Below are 14,555 nucleotides of genomic sequence, written 5' to 3'. Positions count from 1 at the left end.
CATGAAATACATGCCCAGTTTACAAGAGTTCACCAAGAAAAAAAACACACAAAAACTTGGGTTTTTTCCACAATGTTGAAATTTGGCTTTGCTTTGTTTTATAATAAATGATTAAGATGCAGTAGGGCGTAAGTCCCAAATCTGCTCCACCAAAAAACCTCACAACATCAAACTCCGAAAAAGCTACATCTTGCAAGGACTGGGCATATGTTGCTTCTGAACATGGAACGTGCTGAAAGGTGCTGTGGACCTCTGACCGTGGCCTTGAAATCACAGTATGGAAATCACCACTCTGGATGACTGATACAGCTCTTCATCAGTCTATTTAGGTGCAGAAGTCCATTTCAGTTATATCTGAAGGGAATTAGCTAATATAACAGACATAATTTTATCTTTATAACCATGTATCCAAGTATATTTCCATTACTACTTTTCTTTAGCATCCAAGAAGCAATGCTAAGCTGGCAAACTGTGCTTTCAGTGATCTGTGTGTAATCTAACAAAGCAGCTGTGCTCAGCAGGGGCAATTATTTTGTCAGAGCTAAGTAAAAACTCTCCAGAGCTCTGATAAAACCTTTAAAATGGAAGATTCTAAAATAAAAGATTAATTTACTTTAAGGAATTAGGATAGGGCCAAAGATCCAATATTCAGGATCAAATTACTGATGAGGGGAAAGAGAAGGCAAAATTTAGTTCATATGTCACATGAGGGGAGAGGAGACTGCCCTCCGCTACAGGAAAGACAAATGGACCATCCTATTTCTTTCTGTTATTTCACAAGATCTTGCAGGACTATGGAAATGATCCTTTAAAACATAAGTACACCTACATTAAAACAATATTTCCAGCAATCTAATAGAAATTCTGTTATTATGAGACATACATGTATATTTTCTATCTCTAAAGCACCTATACATGTTCTACAACTAATATGCTGCAAGAAAGATTTAAGCAAATGTTAACAAATTTAAGTAAATTGGCACAAATGACAAGTTTTAAATACTTTGAAGTTTGATTCAGTGTTTAAATACAGGAAAACCTGCAAAGCAGTTTGGTTTTCAAGGGACACATATTGTTCCAAAAACTTCATGTCCAGTTGATCCTTGCACAAAAGATTTCAGATCTTTAATGGAAATTATTAACTATAGCAATAATAATTTTAAACAACAATAAGCAATGCAAAGATCTGACAAATTAAAAAAAATACACATTGAGGTTTAGCAGAAAGACTGGCAATAACACAAACATAGAAAAGACATAGCTCATTCCTTCTGAAATCTTCATTAAAACATATAGGCTATTAGCCCTAACAAGACAATTAAGAAATCTATGAAGTATTAGTGCATGGCTGCCAGAAAATTAAATCCTCCTAAAACTGGATCCCAAAGTACTTTTATCTCTACATGGACAATCCCACAGGATTTTTCATCCATTCCATTTTGCTTATTCATGTTGTCAGTTTTCTGGACCAAGGACTTTAACTTCTGTACATGGACACTACTAGTATTTTACCAGTAAATAGTCATCACAGCAGTACACTTTTGTTTTAAAAATGGCAAAATGAAGTAAAAAGGAATAAAATTATTTTAATGCTACTAATATTTACATAGCATAATCCTTCATTTTAGTCCTCAAAACACAGACACCCAAAAAAGGCCCCCAAAAAAACCCAGCATGAACTTTTATTACTTTTCCAGGTATCTGTTGGTTCTTTGCAGCTATATTGCTCACTTTTGCCTGCCAACCACATCTTTCCACAACAGCAGCAATTGTCATCGCCACTACTATTTATAATATACATATTATATAGAATGGGACAGTTTCTAATGCACGTAAATTGCGTAATTTTGGAATGATTTTATTAAGTCAATAGACTTGATGTCACTGAGATCATGGTCTGGCCCCATTCTTTCTCATGTCATTTAAGGAATGCTACAGCTTTCCAGCAGAGTGGCATGCATTTTACACATTCTGTTCTTTACAGGGAGGCACGTTTTAACCGTGCCACTGTTTATATGCACTGCTGAATCTGAAGCAGGTGACCTAATTTATTGTAACAGAATGCAAGGCCCAAGAGTCTGACTCCAAACTGCCACGTACTTTTATGGGCTGGACCAGAGAATGTCCCAAGTTTCTTGCATCATTTAATGTCTTGAAAAGGTTCTTTCAGCCAGAGCTGCCAGAACCGTTTGCATCCTGCACATGACAAACTGAACAGGGACCCAGAATACCCCAAATGCAGGGACCAAAAATTGGATGGCTTTTGAAAGAAGAAAGAAATAATTTAATCTATACATTTTGATTTATATCAAGTGCTAATTATTTTAATACATTTTCCACTATTTAAAATATGAAAAAAGAGGCTATAAAAGCAATTTTAAACATCACGGGGAAAAAAGGCAAGCTGAGAAATGTGACACCTTTTAGTTTCTCCAGATAACACTTTGCTATTTTGTTAATTTTCTAAAGAGACAGGTATATTATTTCTTAAAGTAATAAGCTCACTTAGGTTATTTGCTGGGGACCCTAAAATATTCAGGAGGGGCTGCTATTTAATCACATTTTAGAATTTAGTATTTAAGAAAGTTTGAGAGTCTTCCTGAGTAAGGTCTGAATGTGGGTATTTCTCTTTGCTGTTCCACATCCATGTTTCTTGGTGGACTAGATCTCCAGAGCTGTGGTTTTCAGCCTTTAGTTGCAGAACCCCAAGTGTCTCAAGACCACATCTATTAATTTTGAGAAAGGTGAGTAAGAAAGGGAAATCTGTTGTCATTTGGCTTAAATTTGTTCTATAGGAATTGAAAACAAATGGGTTTAAGTTAACAAAGGACAGGTTGTGCATGTTACTTTATGGAATTTTACATATTTAAAGGATTATGTTTTGTCTGGAGAAGAGTTTCACTGATAAAACTTGGTGCTCCCCTCTCTGTCACCCATTCTCCCATGTTCTAGCTTGCTTTCTTATTTCTTCCCAATACATCTTCTGCAGGACATTTCACATTCCTCATATTCACCCCTAGAGGTTAGGTGACCTTTATGGGGAGGTAGGCTACTTAACATCTCCCAGTGGCTGGAGAAATACATCTGATTAGATCTACTACTGATGTGTATCATGAATCCCTAATGATGGGCTGTGTCCAAACCCCATCCATACTATGTTTTCATAATCTGACAATTACTTTAAACAATGAGCAAAAGAAAATGATTCTAAGCCATGAACTGTTAGCAGATGAAAAAGTTGACCAGCAAACTGCCTGATGATGTACAGGCAGTGATCAACAAGAGAGATGAACCTTATGTTTTAAAATATGACAGTCACAAGCTAGAAGTGTTAGATCCTGTCCTCAGATTTTTGGCAAAAGAGGAAAAATGAGCTACTCATTATAAATAAAATTAACCTGACAAAATGAAGGGATAAGCATCAAGTAATGTAATGACAAGCCTCATTTCCATTCCCATTCAATCGTCCTTATGCAGAGCACATACACATAGACAGCTAAAATTTGCTGGCATGGTAAAAGGCAGCTTTGACTCCATGGACCAATATGTGTTTTCTCTAAACAGTGAAAATAAGGTCTTTTTTCCAAGACAATAGTCCTGTAGCAAATATTTATTTCATACCACTTACATAAAGTAGATCTAGTACCCCAAAAGTAAACATCTTCTTTCAACAGCTGCTAACTGGTCAACAAACTTTCTCATATTCCTCCTTGTAAACAGCAATCTCCTTTTTATTACAAACTAGCTCAGCCGAGGCTTGGCCAGTTGCTCATGCCTTTTATCATTTGTATTTGAGATGGCTTTTGGTAGTGGTGTTTGGGTTTGTTGGAGTTTTTTTTGTAACTTACCTAGTAGAGATTGTGAGTTAACATCCCTTCTTCGAGTGAAACGTCCTCCAGGGAGATCTTTTGCCATGACAGATACAGTGGAAAGCAGAGCGTGTCCAAATAGCAGAAAGAAGCATGCAATCATTTTCTTCATCTTCCAAGAAGGAGAGGGATATTCAAGGATGTGAAACTATAATAAAGGAGAAAGATGAGCTCTTTAATTACACAAAAAGATACACTGTAATCATGTCAGCCACCCAGCTACATCACTTTCCTTCCATCCCATGCAAACATGGAGATATACTGGCATGGAATAATACCTAGACCTTCAAGAAAGAAGATCTACATAATAAAGTAGCAGTTAGCAGACCCTGCATAGTGTTTATAAGTATTGTTAGTTGAAGTTCATAGTTAACATCTAAAATGTATTGACTTTTACAATTATTCATAATAATCAAGTATTTTTAAAGCAAGGAAAGGAGCTTTGTTTCAGTCAGCCTGTCAGAATAAACAGGTTTGAGGAGGGCACAAATGTATTTTCATTATTTTACTCAGCACTCAGTTGCATTTTTTCAAAAGTTTAATGGTTCTTGCAGTCTGAGGGATACTCACTTCAGAAATACTTGAAGAATTAAAACAAGAGGGGGGAATATATTCCAGAAACAGCAACTGTAAATGAAAACTGGCAACAGCTCATGCTTCCTTTTCAGAAGACTGTCTGTGGCTGCTCGCATGAAGATAACAGTGCAGAATTAATCTTGTTTACTGAAGGAGACTTCTGAGGACTGGCAATGAGCTTGCCATAGGTTATGAGGAAATTTTGTCAAACAGAATAGCTGACAGGAAAAATTCCTACACTAAGAGATGATTCCTGCCAAGGAGTATGTTAAGGCATCATCAAAAGCCATGGCTGACTCTGCCCACAAACAGACAGGTAAGACATGTCAGAGGCTCATCTTCTGGCCATGTTCCCTGTTGGTGGGCTTCCTCAGATGGAAATTCCTTCTACCTTCCCTCAAAACTTTATTGTTGTGGGTTGTGGAGAGAGCATCTCACAGGAGCTAGAGTCAGCCTTCGATCTGGTGATATGATGAAGCTTAGTCAAGAGCTCCTCTAGGTGTGCAAGAGATGGATAAAACTACCCACTTTCACAGCGAAGAACTGTTCTACCTGAATCTGAGTGGAAACTTTAGAAGCAGTGCAAATTTTAACAGTAATTCTTGGTTAAGTAATTATGATGTTGAAAACAATTTTAATAGGGTCCTAAACCTGATAAGCAGATAGAGAGCACCACAGGTCTGTAAGAGAAGGCAACTAAATGCCCCAGTTCAGAAAGAAAATTGGTTTCTTTCCCACCATGATGGGAATGGCTGTGTAATCATTCCCACTGGCAGAAAAGAACATTCTGAGTAAATATTTTCTCTAAAAAAGAGATTTTATACATTATTCTTCAATCTGTCCTGCACAGCCATTACACATTGATCAATTTTTCTATCTATCAATCTATTTTTCCTTCTGTGTATCCTAGTCAGCATCCCCACATGCGAACACGTTTTGGTGTATATGCCAGAGAGCAAAATGAACTGAGTATTTGCACTCAAAATGCTCAGCCCTGCTTAAATGTTCAATACTATCCAGTAACAGGCAATACGTGATTTAAGGACATTCAAACCAGGAAAGAGGTGTAAATAGTCAGTGTTTATAATAGTGGCCACAAAAAATTAAATTTTTGGAGCCCTAGCAGCATGGACAACTGAATGGTATTATTGGTAGAGTATTTCCAGTGCTCTAGTCAGAAACAGATGGACACTGCAAATAGCACACCACTGAAAACAGGACAAATTTTGCTGGAGGCTACAGTTGTTACTGCTGGCGATTACCGATGAAAACTTCTCCCACATTGTCTCCTCACTCCTTAGAACATTGTCAACAAACACAGGGCTGTGCAAGGGAGCCTCCTCTCTCTCCAGCCTGTTCCTTCAGCACACAAGGCAACAGGACCTCAAGGGTACATGCCAGTTCTAGCACAGAAGCCATGTTTAGAGAGCTAAGGAGCATACAGAAATATGCTCCTTACAAGGCTGTCACAGGAACCAGGCATGAAAAGCTTGTTCAAGAGGGCTATCTGGCTGTTATCCAGTTACCAGTGGCCTAACTCCTTTCTATCCATCCTAAACAGCTGTGAAGATTGGGCTAATCTCTACGTAAAGCCATTTTACCAGTTCCTGATGGCACACTAATGGAGAACCAAGGATACTGTGGCAGAGCACCTTCACAACATGCTGCTGAACCATTCAGTAACAGCATGATGCCAAAGGAAACTGTGGTAAAGAAGTGACTCAGTACAGTCCTACCAGCTCTGCAAAGTACCCCAAACTAAACCCTCTTACATTCTGGCACTTAACATATTTTATACCTTTGTAGCAATTGTTGATACGTGGTTGCAATTTCAAATTCACTAGGCTCACAACTGTCCCCAGGCAACTTCAGAAATAAGAGAAAAAAAAAAAAAAAAAAAAAAGTGTTTGTTTGCTGTGATTTTAAGTGTTTGAATTCTGTTAGGAAAATGTTTATACAGCATGCAAATCTCATATTTGCTGACCACATAAACCGAAATGCCTGTGTAATCATTTATAGCTGTCCCTGAATTCTGAAACATATTAAAGCCGTACATTTTCAGTTTTGTGTGATTTTACCAGTCCCTTTGAAAAGTAAGGTTGGGGGTACTAAAGCAACAGGAGCATTGAATAACAGTGCCTAGTTTTCTGGGGATCTTTTTATTCAAACTTAAGATCACTTCTATTGTTCAACAGTATCTCATTTTGATTCAGAAACCTTAGATCTTAATATCTTTACCAGCCTGATAACCAGAAAACAAGCCTGCTTACAGTTCCACCAAAAAAGAGCCAATTCTCGTTAAAAAAAGAAAGATCTATTATCAACACACTCCTTTCCTCACAGTGTTTTAAAATACTGTTTCAAACGAAAACAATGCTTAACAGATGAGAGCTTTAGTTGCCCCATCTTACAAATTTTGATATATAAGTTAATCTAAAATCAAAATTAACATGAAATTGCATCAATTTTCAATGAGGAAAAAAAAACAACAAACCCAAACAAGTTCCCAAAGCCAAAGGCTGTCTATGTGATAACAGATGCCACTGATCCAAGCCTGCTGCCACCTTTTCATTCACACTGAAAGCTTCTGTGCTGCTTTCCTGAGGTCATGAGAGTCTGGACTTGTGTTCTTTGCTCTAGTTCCAGGTACATATTTGTGTTCACTGCTGCTTGCATTTTTACATGACCAGTTTGTATTGTGGCTGCACGGCTTCTCCGCACAGTTGTCCCATGGTTCTCTTTATTTTCTGGGTCTTCTGCAAGGTCCCCTGTCCTCTCTCTAGAAGTTGGATGGTGCTTAGTGCACCACATTTGGTATTTAACACCTCATTTTCCCAGCAGGCTAAGCCAGGCTGCTGGCACAGCTCTTTGTATCTTCACATTGCCGGCTAACCTACCAGCTGAGAACACATTCCCAAAGCACAAAACTTACAAGCACATGTTTCTGTGGCTACCTGGAAAATATGTTTCAAGCACTTCAATTCCAGCTGTCACAGCAGGAGTATTCAGCATTATACCATTGGGAGCCAACTTCCCTGGTCAGACCCAAGACCAAGTCACTGTATGACAAACATCCCAAACACCTCAAAAGCAAAAGACACCAAGAGAAGGTGTGACAACACGTGGGCCTTAACCAGGTTGGGCACCAGATGCACCGGCTTGCACTGCTCCGTTCTTCTACCCATGGAGAGAGGAAGAAGAGGGTCCTATGCAGGGTTTTCACAGCAACCTTGGAGCAGTCAGTGCAGCACACCACTCTGCTAGATATGTGAAGAAGCTCCTAACAGAGAACAGGCAACTGCTGCTCACAGAGGTACAATTTGACGAGGGCTACTTGCAATAGCTACGGCTATCTTGAAGAAGTTTGGTATAAAGGGGGAGAATCTCCTAGAAGATGGCAAGTAAATAGACAGGATCTCTTGTTCTTTTCAGGCTTCCCTTGCTCCCTAACTGGCTGCAAGTCAAGAGCTAAATATTTCCATGGTGTTTTCTTATCAATTTTACCTGTGCTTGCTTAGCCATACACCCATGCAAGAGAATATTTTTTCTCATGTGCTGCTATGGATTTTCAATTTTCATGAACTACAGTGTAAGAATGCTGAAAAATGAAATTGTGACTTCATCTTTAAAATAACCTTTTCCTTTGCTGGACAGCACGCAAACACCACAAGCCTGTTTCTACCCTTTCAAATATCTTTCCATGGAAGCCTCCTCATAAGGGATTGATGACTGTTTTGGGCAGAGACACTACTGAATATTCAGTGTCACTGATGATAAATCAATGACCTTCTCCACTGCACAGTGCATGTTATTAAGATTTGTCCTCTTCACTGTGATAACTCTTAAATAATGTCAAGGGAGAAGAGATGCTCTGTGGCTCAATGCTGAAGTCAGTGCCCTTCCGTCTCTTACTGCACTTCAGGGAAATTTCTTTCACAGAATCAGGAAACCCTTCCATTAGTCTGGAAGGCCACCTTTTTTTCATTCAGGTACCTTAAAAATGTATCTGTCTTTGCTGGGCAGATGATGCTGAAAAAGAAATTGGAAAACCAGGGTAGTAATATGTGTCAGCTCATGCCTCCTGCTCCTCTGGGTGGTCTTCTTCCTTATCTTGCAGTACAAGTTCCCTTCCAAGGCTAAATCAGAAATATGAACTCCACAAACCCCTACCTCTCCACCTTCTTCAGCTGCCACCAAAACTGGCACAATGCACAGGAGGGGAAATTCTCAGCAGTTACCTGAAACATTGACACCTTTAGTAACTGCAGATAATATCCCCTCTCTTGATCCCTATATAATTTCTCATCATAGATGGGAAGGAAAGGGAAGGCAAAAAAAGCACCAGAGGCAGCAGCTATTACCACCAGAGAGGCTGCCTTCAGCTTGTCTTGTTTGATAGTTAAAAGAGACAGCCATTTACTTTCATTAAGCTGCCAGAAGACCTAACTTCAGTGTTTTTAAGTTACAAGGAATGTAAGCGCATAAAAGGTAAAACATTCTGAAGTTCTTTCAGCACCCCTCATTATCTACCCATTTCTAAGATAACAGGAAACTGCGATCAAATCAAAAGCTTTTACTGAAGTTAAAGGAACTGCAAGAGATCCAAGTCAATAAAATCAGAGTCTGTGTCCCCAAGTTTGCAAGCACAGTGAAATACTTGGAAAACCAATGAGCTCTTATTACATGAAAGCCACAAAATATCTCATTCTCAATCCCATCACCTCAGAAATTAAAAAAATTAAGTACAGCAGGCACTGTAAAGCCCTGTTAACTATCAGTTGCAGCATGTTCCAAAGTACTTCACTATCCATAAACCAGCATATGCATTACTAGTCCATTACTCATTAAAATCACTGTGTGTGGCATGGGTATCAGAACATGGAGTATTAATAACTTCCTCTGTCTTTCTGGAGCAGTTGCTGCCACAGGCATTTTCCAGTTCTGAAAAACAGTTATAGAGCTCCAGAGTCCAACACTGTATCTGTCACTAGCTATGCAGGTGTCACGTGGGGACAGCGGGCCACAATCAGGAGCACGGTATTTAGCACATCAGCAAGAAGCAACATCTTGCCTTCACCCTTACAAAGGAGCACTCAATTGTCATGCTGTTCCACCAAATGATGCACTGGATTTTCTGTGACTCACTCCTGCACAAGAAGGGCTTCACTAGGCTCAGCATCACAGGACAGGTAAAACTCCCCTAAATCACAGTTGTCAACTGCGTCTCACCAATACAGTAAACCATGAAGAAGAAAGTAGGCTGCAGGTGCTCTAAATTTGTAAATTCCTCACCTGCTCCTCAACCCTAAGGGCAGGCACTACATGCACATGAACCTACCCACCACTGCACCAAGTCCTGAAAAGCAGCAGAGTGGTACTTCCTTGTTAACACCTTCTTCAGCTCCTTTTAAGAACCTAACTTTGGCTATTCATGCTGTCAGTAGTATTAGATGAATCTGGGAAACTCATTATCTAAAAGTCAATTAGTCATTCAGTTGTATCTGGAGACAGACAACCCAAATACAAACAGCTTTCATAGTAGTACAGCAAGCCACCACAATAACAAAACTAATTGTTGACTTGACAACATCAGTCTTTTATCAATCTAAAATAATGAATGTCCAGACAGTAAGAGTAACCCAAATCTGCAGTGGGTTTAGGACCAGAAGTTATGTACTCCAGCACAAGAAGACTGGGACAAATTCATTGCATGGGTCCATGAAGGTCTACTTCCTGACAGGAAGTTTTAGGACCACACGTTGGTTTATGTCTGCAGAAGGGCATGATCCTAGCATGTGATGGCAATTTGCCTGTTCCAGACATGTCTGCATAGTGATGGGGACAGGATGACAACCACAGATTCACAAAGTCTCCCAGATTTGTTTCCTATGTGTTCACATAGTCCTTGCCCAGCATGAATGCCTACCTCAGCAGCTAATAGGATATTCCAGTGCTCTCTGTACTGAGAGATCCCCCTGCCTTGTATAGCAATTGGGCTGCAGCTGAAACAAACTCCATCAGTACTTAATTATTCTGACTGCTGCTACACATGCCCACAGCTGAGTTGTATCTTGGACTAATAAAATCAAATGTGACAGGGGACTAAATTAACTCAGATTTTGAAACAGTAAAGGGAAGACCCAAAATACATCATAGAGCAGTTTCTAGAAGGGAAGTGAATGATATTTGGTAGTCAGCCAAATATTCTCACAAGCCAAACACTGTACATGAGTACCCATACACAGAGTGCAGCTGAAGGTGCTACAGGATATGGGAGGGCAAGTGCTTTCTGGAAGCCATCAGAAGAGCATTGGGGATGGGGCAAGAACAACTTGCCTGTCCAAGCACAGAGGTCAGATAAGCACACACACGTTGTGATGAGTATACACACCAAAACATAGAGCATATCAGAAAGAGCAAAGATCAGCATTACATTTAATTGTGAGGTATAAATATCATGGTAGGACTTTTATGCAATGGACTCAGCCATCTAAAGGTCTTAGAGTATATGTACTACATGTATAATTTAATTTTCTACAACTCTAAGGAAAGAAAGAACTTTAAGGGATCTATTAGTTATTTTTAAGTCATTCATCTAAATCACATATAGGCTTCCTGGTACCACTGTTGTAAAAATAATAACTAGTAAATCACAGAATAATTTAGGTCAGAAAGGACCTCTGCAGGTCATCAGGTCCAACCCCTGCTCAGAACAGCAGCTGACGACCATTTCAATAATCTCAGAAACTCACCATATAAAAGTTAATGGTGATGCTGTAGAACAGTGCACCCATAGTATGGTTTACTCAGCATAGTTTCCAGTGGTCAGACAGCAAGCTTTAGCAGTGGGAATTCTTATTTTATGACAGCATCAATCTCCGTGTTATGATTTTCTTCAGTTGCCACTTGGACAATAGACCTTTTCATTATCTTGTTCTTTTGGGGAAGACTCTCTGCACTTTCTGGTTCTGAATCTGATCTAGACATCAGAGTTTCCACAATGTTCCCAGAAGAATAGTATGGAAAAATTGAGAAACTTCACTTTTACCATGAAGAGTAGGTATTTATATGAAAGCATATATTATATGACATATAATACATATGTGGGCTGCTTAGTTTTGTCTCTATGAAGTACAGTCACAAACCATAACAGACTGTTAATTCCAAACAGAAAGGCACTTTTTTTTTTTTTTTAAAAGAATAGTTCTGAAACTTATTTGCAAACCCACACTGACCTCAGTACCAGCACCAGTGTAAAACAGTAATTTGGGGATTAAAACCTCTCCGTTCCAAACACTCCTTGCTCATAATGAAAACACGATCTCACAATGAGTACGCTTTATAAAAGGAGCTTGTTAATGATGTCCAGATTATAATTAAATAGCAGTGCTCAGTGTTTTACCCTCCCATGGAGTTAAGTTTATAAGTCACAGGAGAGTATTTAGATCTGATTAGCCTTTCCTTAGTTTGCCTGTACTAAAACATCTTTTGCTATTACAGCTGGGTCCCAGGGTCCCAGTTCATAAACACTAGAGTGTGCATTAGTTTGTTTGTGAGAAATCCCAGTGAAGTCAATGGAAAGACTCATGTAAAGTAATTAGGTGTGAATACTGAGTGCAAGACTGAGAATCTTAGCTGCACCCTTTTGTAATTGAGTGCCACATTTTCTTAAGATATAAAATAAATCAAATTTAATTTGATGAATATAATTATACTCATAGTGATATACAGTACACGAGGAAAAGTTTAAAAACTCCGGTGCTTAAAGCTGACACATCTATATGAAAAGTGTATAATTCAAAAATTATTTTGTTGATTTTGTAGGATCTTATGGAAAAGCCGTATGTGTATTTTATTCAGCTCTTGATTTAAGGAGAAGTTATGATGGGATTCAGTATGATAATTTCTTCTGAAGTAGTCTGCTGCCTGACAGTAGCACAGCTGTAACACGCAACACAGCATGTCACCTTTTCAGACCTCAGTCAGGATCATACACCCCTTGAATAATGGCCCCAAAAGAAAACCCAAGCATTACGAAGTATTCATAAATCAGTAGGTTGCATTCTTCCCTCTCAGTCAGCACTAAACCACGGTTAAGCAGTGACAGCAGCTAGTCTGACACGGAAAGGACTGCCTTCTGAAACAGGAATATGTGGCCATTAAAGATGCCACAACAATTTTTATAAGATTAAAGAGCACCATCTAGGTTGGGTTTCCAGGGTAAGTATATAACATGCAGCAAACCGTCCCCTGCTCCTTCCACCTCCAGCAAACACACTGCTCTCAGGAAGCCCGGCAGCCCCCGCCGCATGTCCGAGGTGACCGCTCAGTGCAGAGCTACCTGCAGGGCTGTACCCACTGCCCGGGGATAAACCGCATCCTGTCCTGCTGGAAGCTGGTAGACACCTGCAGGCTACTCACTAACAAATGTTTCTAGGTGAAGTTTGGCTCAGCCTCTGCACTGACTTTAAAATATAGTGGGTTTCTTGCTTACAGCACATACACTGTTAAATGAGTTACCGAAGCATGCACGGGGAAGAGAGTGTATGCTCAGACCCAGGCAGCCCAAAGGAAAGGGGAACATTGCTCCTGCGGCTGGAACACGAGCAGCAAACCGCTCCGGCAGGACCCCGTAAGCGAGCACCTACCCCAGCCCCGGCCCCTCGCCTCGGCCTCCCGCTCCCCGCCAGGCCCCTGCCGCCCGCGCTGCAGCCCCCGCCGGCCGCCGGGCCCTCTCCGGCCGCCTCCTCACCCGGAGGGGCTCCCGGGGCACCGCCGCCGCGGGGCAGGACCGTCCCTCCGCCGAGCCGGGGCCGCTGGGCGGGGGGGACCGGGGCTGTGCCGTGCCCCGGCGGTGTCAGCGATGCCGAGCCCCGCCGGGCGGCGCGGGAGGCAGCGGGGTTGCCGGAGCTGCCGGGCGGGGCGCCGCGGCCCCGCCGGGCGGGCGGGAGAGGCGAGGCGGGGCAGGGCAGCGCGGGCGGCAGAGCCGAGCTTACCTGAGGGGCTGGCGGGGCCACTCCGCTCGGCGGCGGGCAGCGGCGGCGGGCGGGAGCGAGCGCGGGAGCCTCCTCCCCCCTCGGCGCGGCCCCGGACGGCGCTCCCCCCCCGCCCCCCCCGGGAGCGCCGCGGGCTGAGGGGAGCTGCCGCCTCCCGCCAGCCCCGTCCCCGAGCTCGGCCGTCCTGAGGGGAGGGAAAGGGGGGGTCCCGCTGGGGAGACACCGGCCGCGCTGACCAGGCCTCCGGAGCTGGCTCTTCCCCGGGAGGCAGCCGCGGGTGGCCGAGCCCCTCTCTCCTCAGCCACCTCCGCCGTCAGGGACGCGGTCCCGCTCCTTCCCGCCTGCCCCGTGAGGGACACGGGCTCTCGCCCCGCTCCCGCCCGCCTGCCCCGTGTAAGGGACGGGGTCCCGCTCCTTCCCGCCTGTCCCGCGGGAGACACGCGGGCTGTCCTCCCGCTCCCTCCCGCCTGCCGTGAGGGAAGAAGGGGGATCGACGGCCCTCACGGGACACGGACCCTCGGCCTCACGCCTTCCCGCCTGCCCCCCGAGGGACGCGGGACCCGCTCCTTCCCGTCAGGGACGCGGGCTGCCGGCGCCGCCGGGGTCCCGGCCCCGCCGGGCTCCCGGCTGCTGTGGCCCCATCTCGGCCTCACGCCCGCCGCGCAACCCGGCCCCGCCGCCGGTTCCTCCCTGTCAGACCTGGCCCTGCGCTGCGGGGGGGCGGCGAGGGGAGCTCCTGCAGCCCCGAGGGGGAGGGCCTGCCCCGGCCGAGCGGCTTCTGCCCGCAGGAGAGGGCCGTGGGGTCCCCGCTAGAGGAAAGCGGCGTGGTTTTGGTCTGGCGGCCCCGCGGCGGGCCGGCGGCATCCTTCCCCGGCCAGCGCCGTGCTCCCCGGGCCGGGCCCGCGCTCCCTTCCAGGGAAGTCGACCAAGGGAAAAGTCGGGGAATGGAAATCCCATTCCCCGCGCGGAGGACCTCCGGGCCAAGGCAAACAGTCCCTGGTGAATCATGCGGTGTCTGCCACAGCGGCGAGCCTGTGGGAGCCCCCGTCAGCGAAAACGCCGGGGGAGGCGTGAAATAAATGGGACAGGTAGAAGGGACTGTCGTTTCTCAGCT

The 14,555-nt window shown here is 43.5% G+C and overlaps 1 protein-coding gene across 1 annotated transcript in view; it reads right to left on the bottom strand.

Annotated features, from left to right (window-relative positions):
• MATN2 (matrilin 2) overlaps window positions 1-13,506 on the bottom strand; it is a 76,528-nt gene extending 63,022 nt beyond the window's left edge. The window contains exons 1-2 of the mRNA XM_074885096.1: window positions 13,442-13,506; window positions 3,849-4,017 (exon numbers count right to left, since the gene is read on the bottom strand). Of these exons, the coding sequence (XP_074741197.1) occupies window positions 3,849-3,981 (133 nt within the window). The 5' untranslated portion in view covers window positions 3,982-4,017; window positions 13,442-13,506. The remainder of the gene's footprint in view (window positions 1-3,848; window positions 4,018-13,441) is intronic.
• Window positions 13,507-14,555: the final 1,049 nt, after the last annotated feature.

Source organism: Strix uralensis, chromosome 1, assembly GCF_047716275.1.
Source record: "Strix uralensis isolate ZFMK-TIS-50842 chromosome 1, bStrUra1, whole genome shotgun sequence".
Taxonomy (NCBI): Eukaryota; Metazoa; Chordata; class Aves; order Strigiformes; family Strigidae; genus Strix; species Strix uralensis.
Note: the sequence above shows the minus strand (reverse complement) of the source record. Positions and strands in the feature narration are given on the sequence as shown.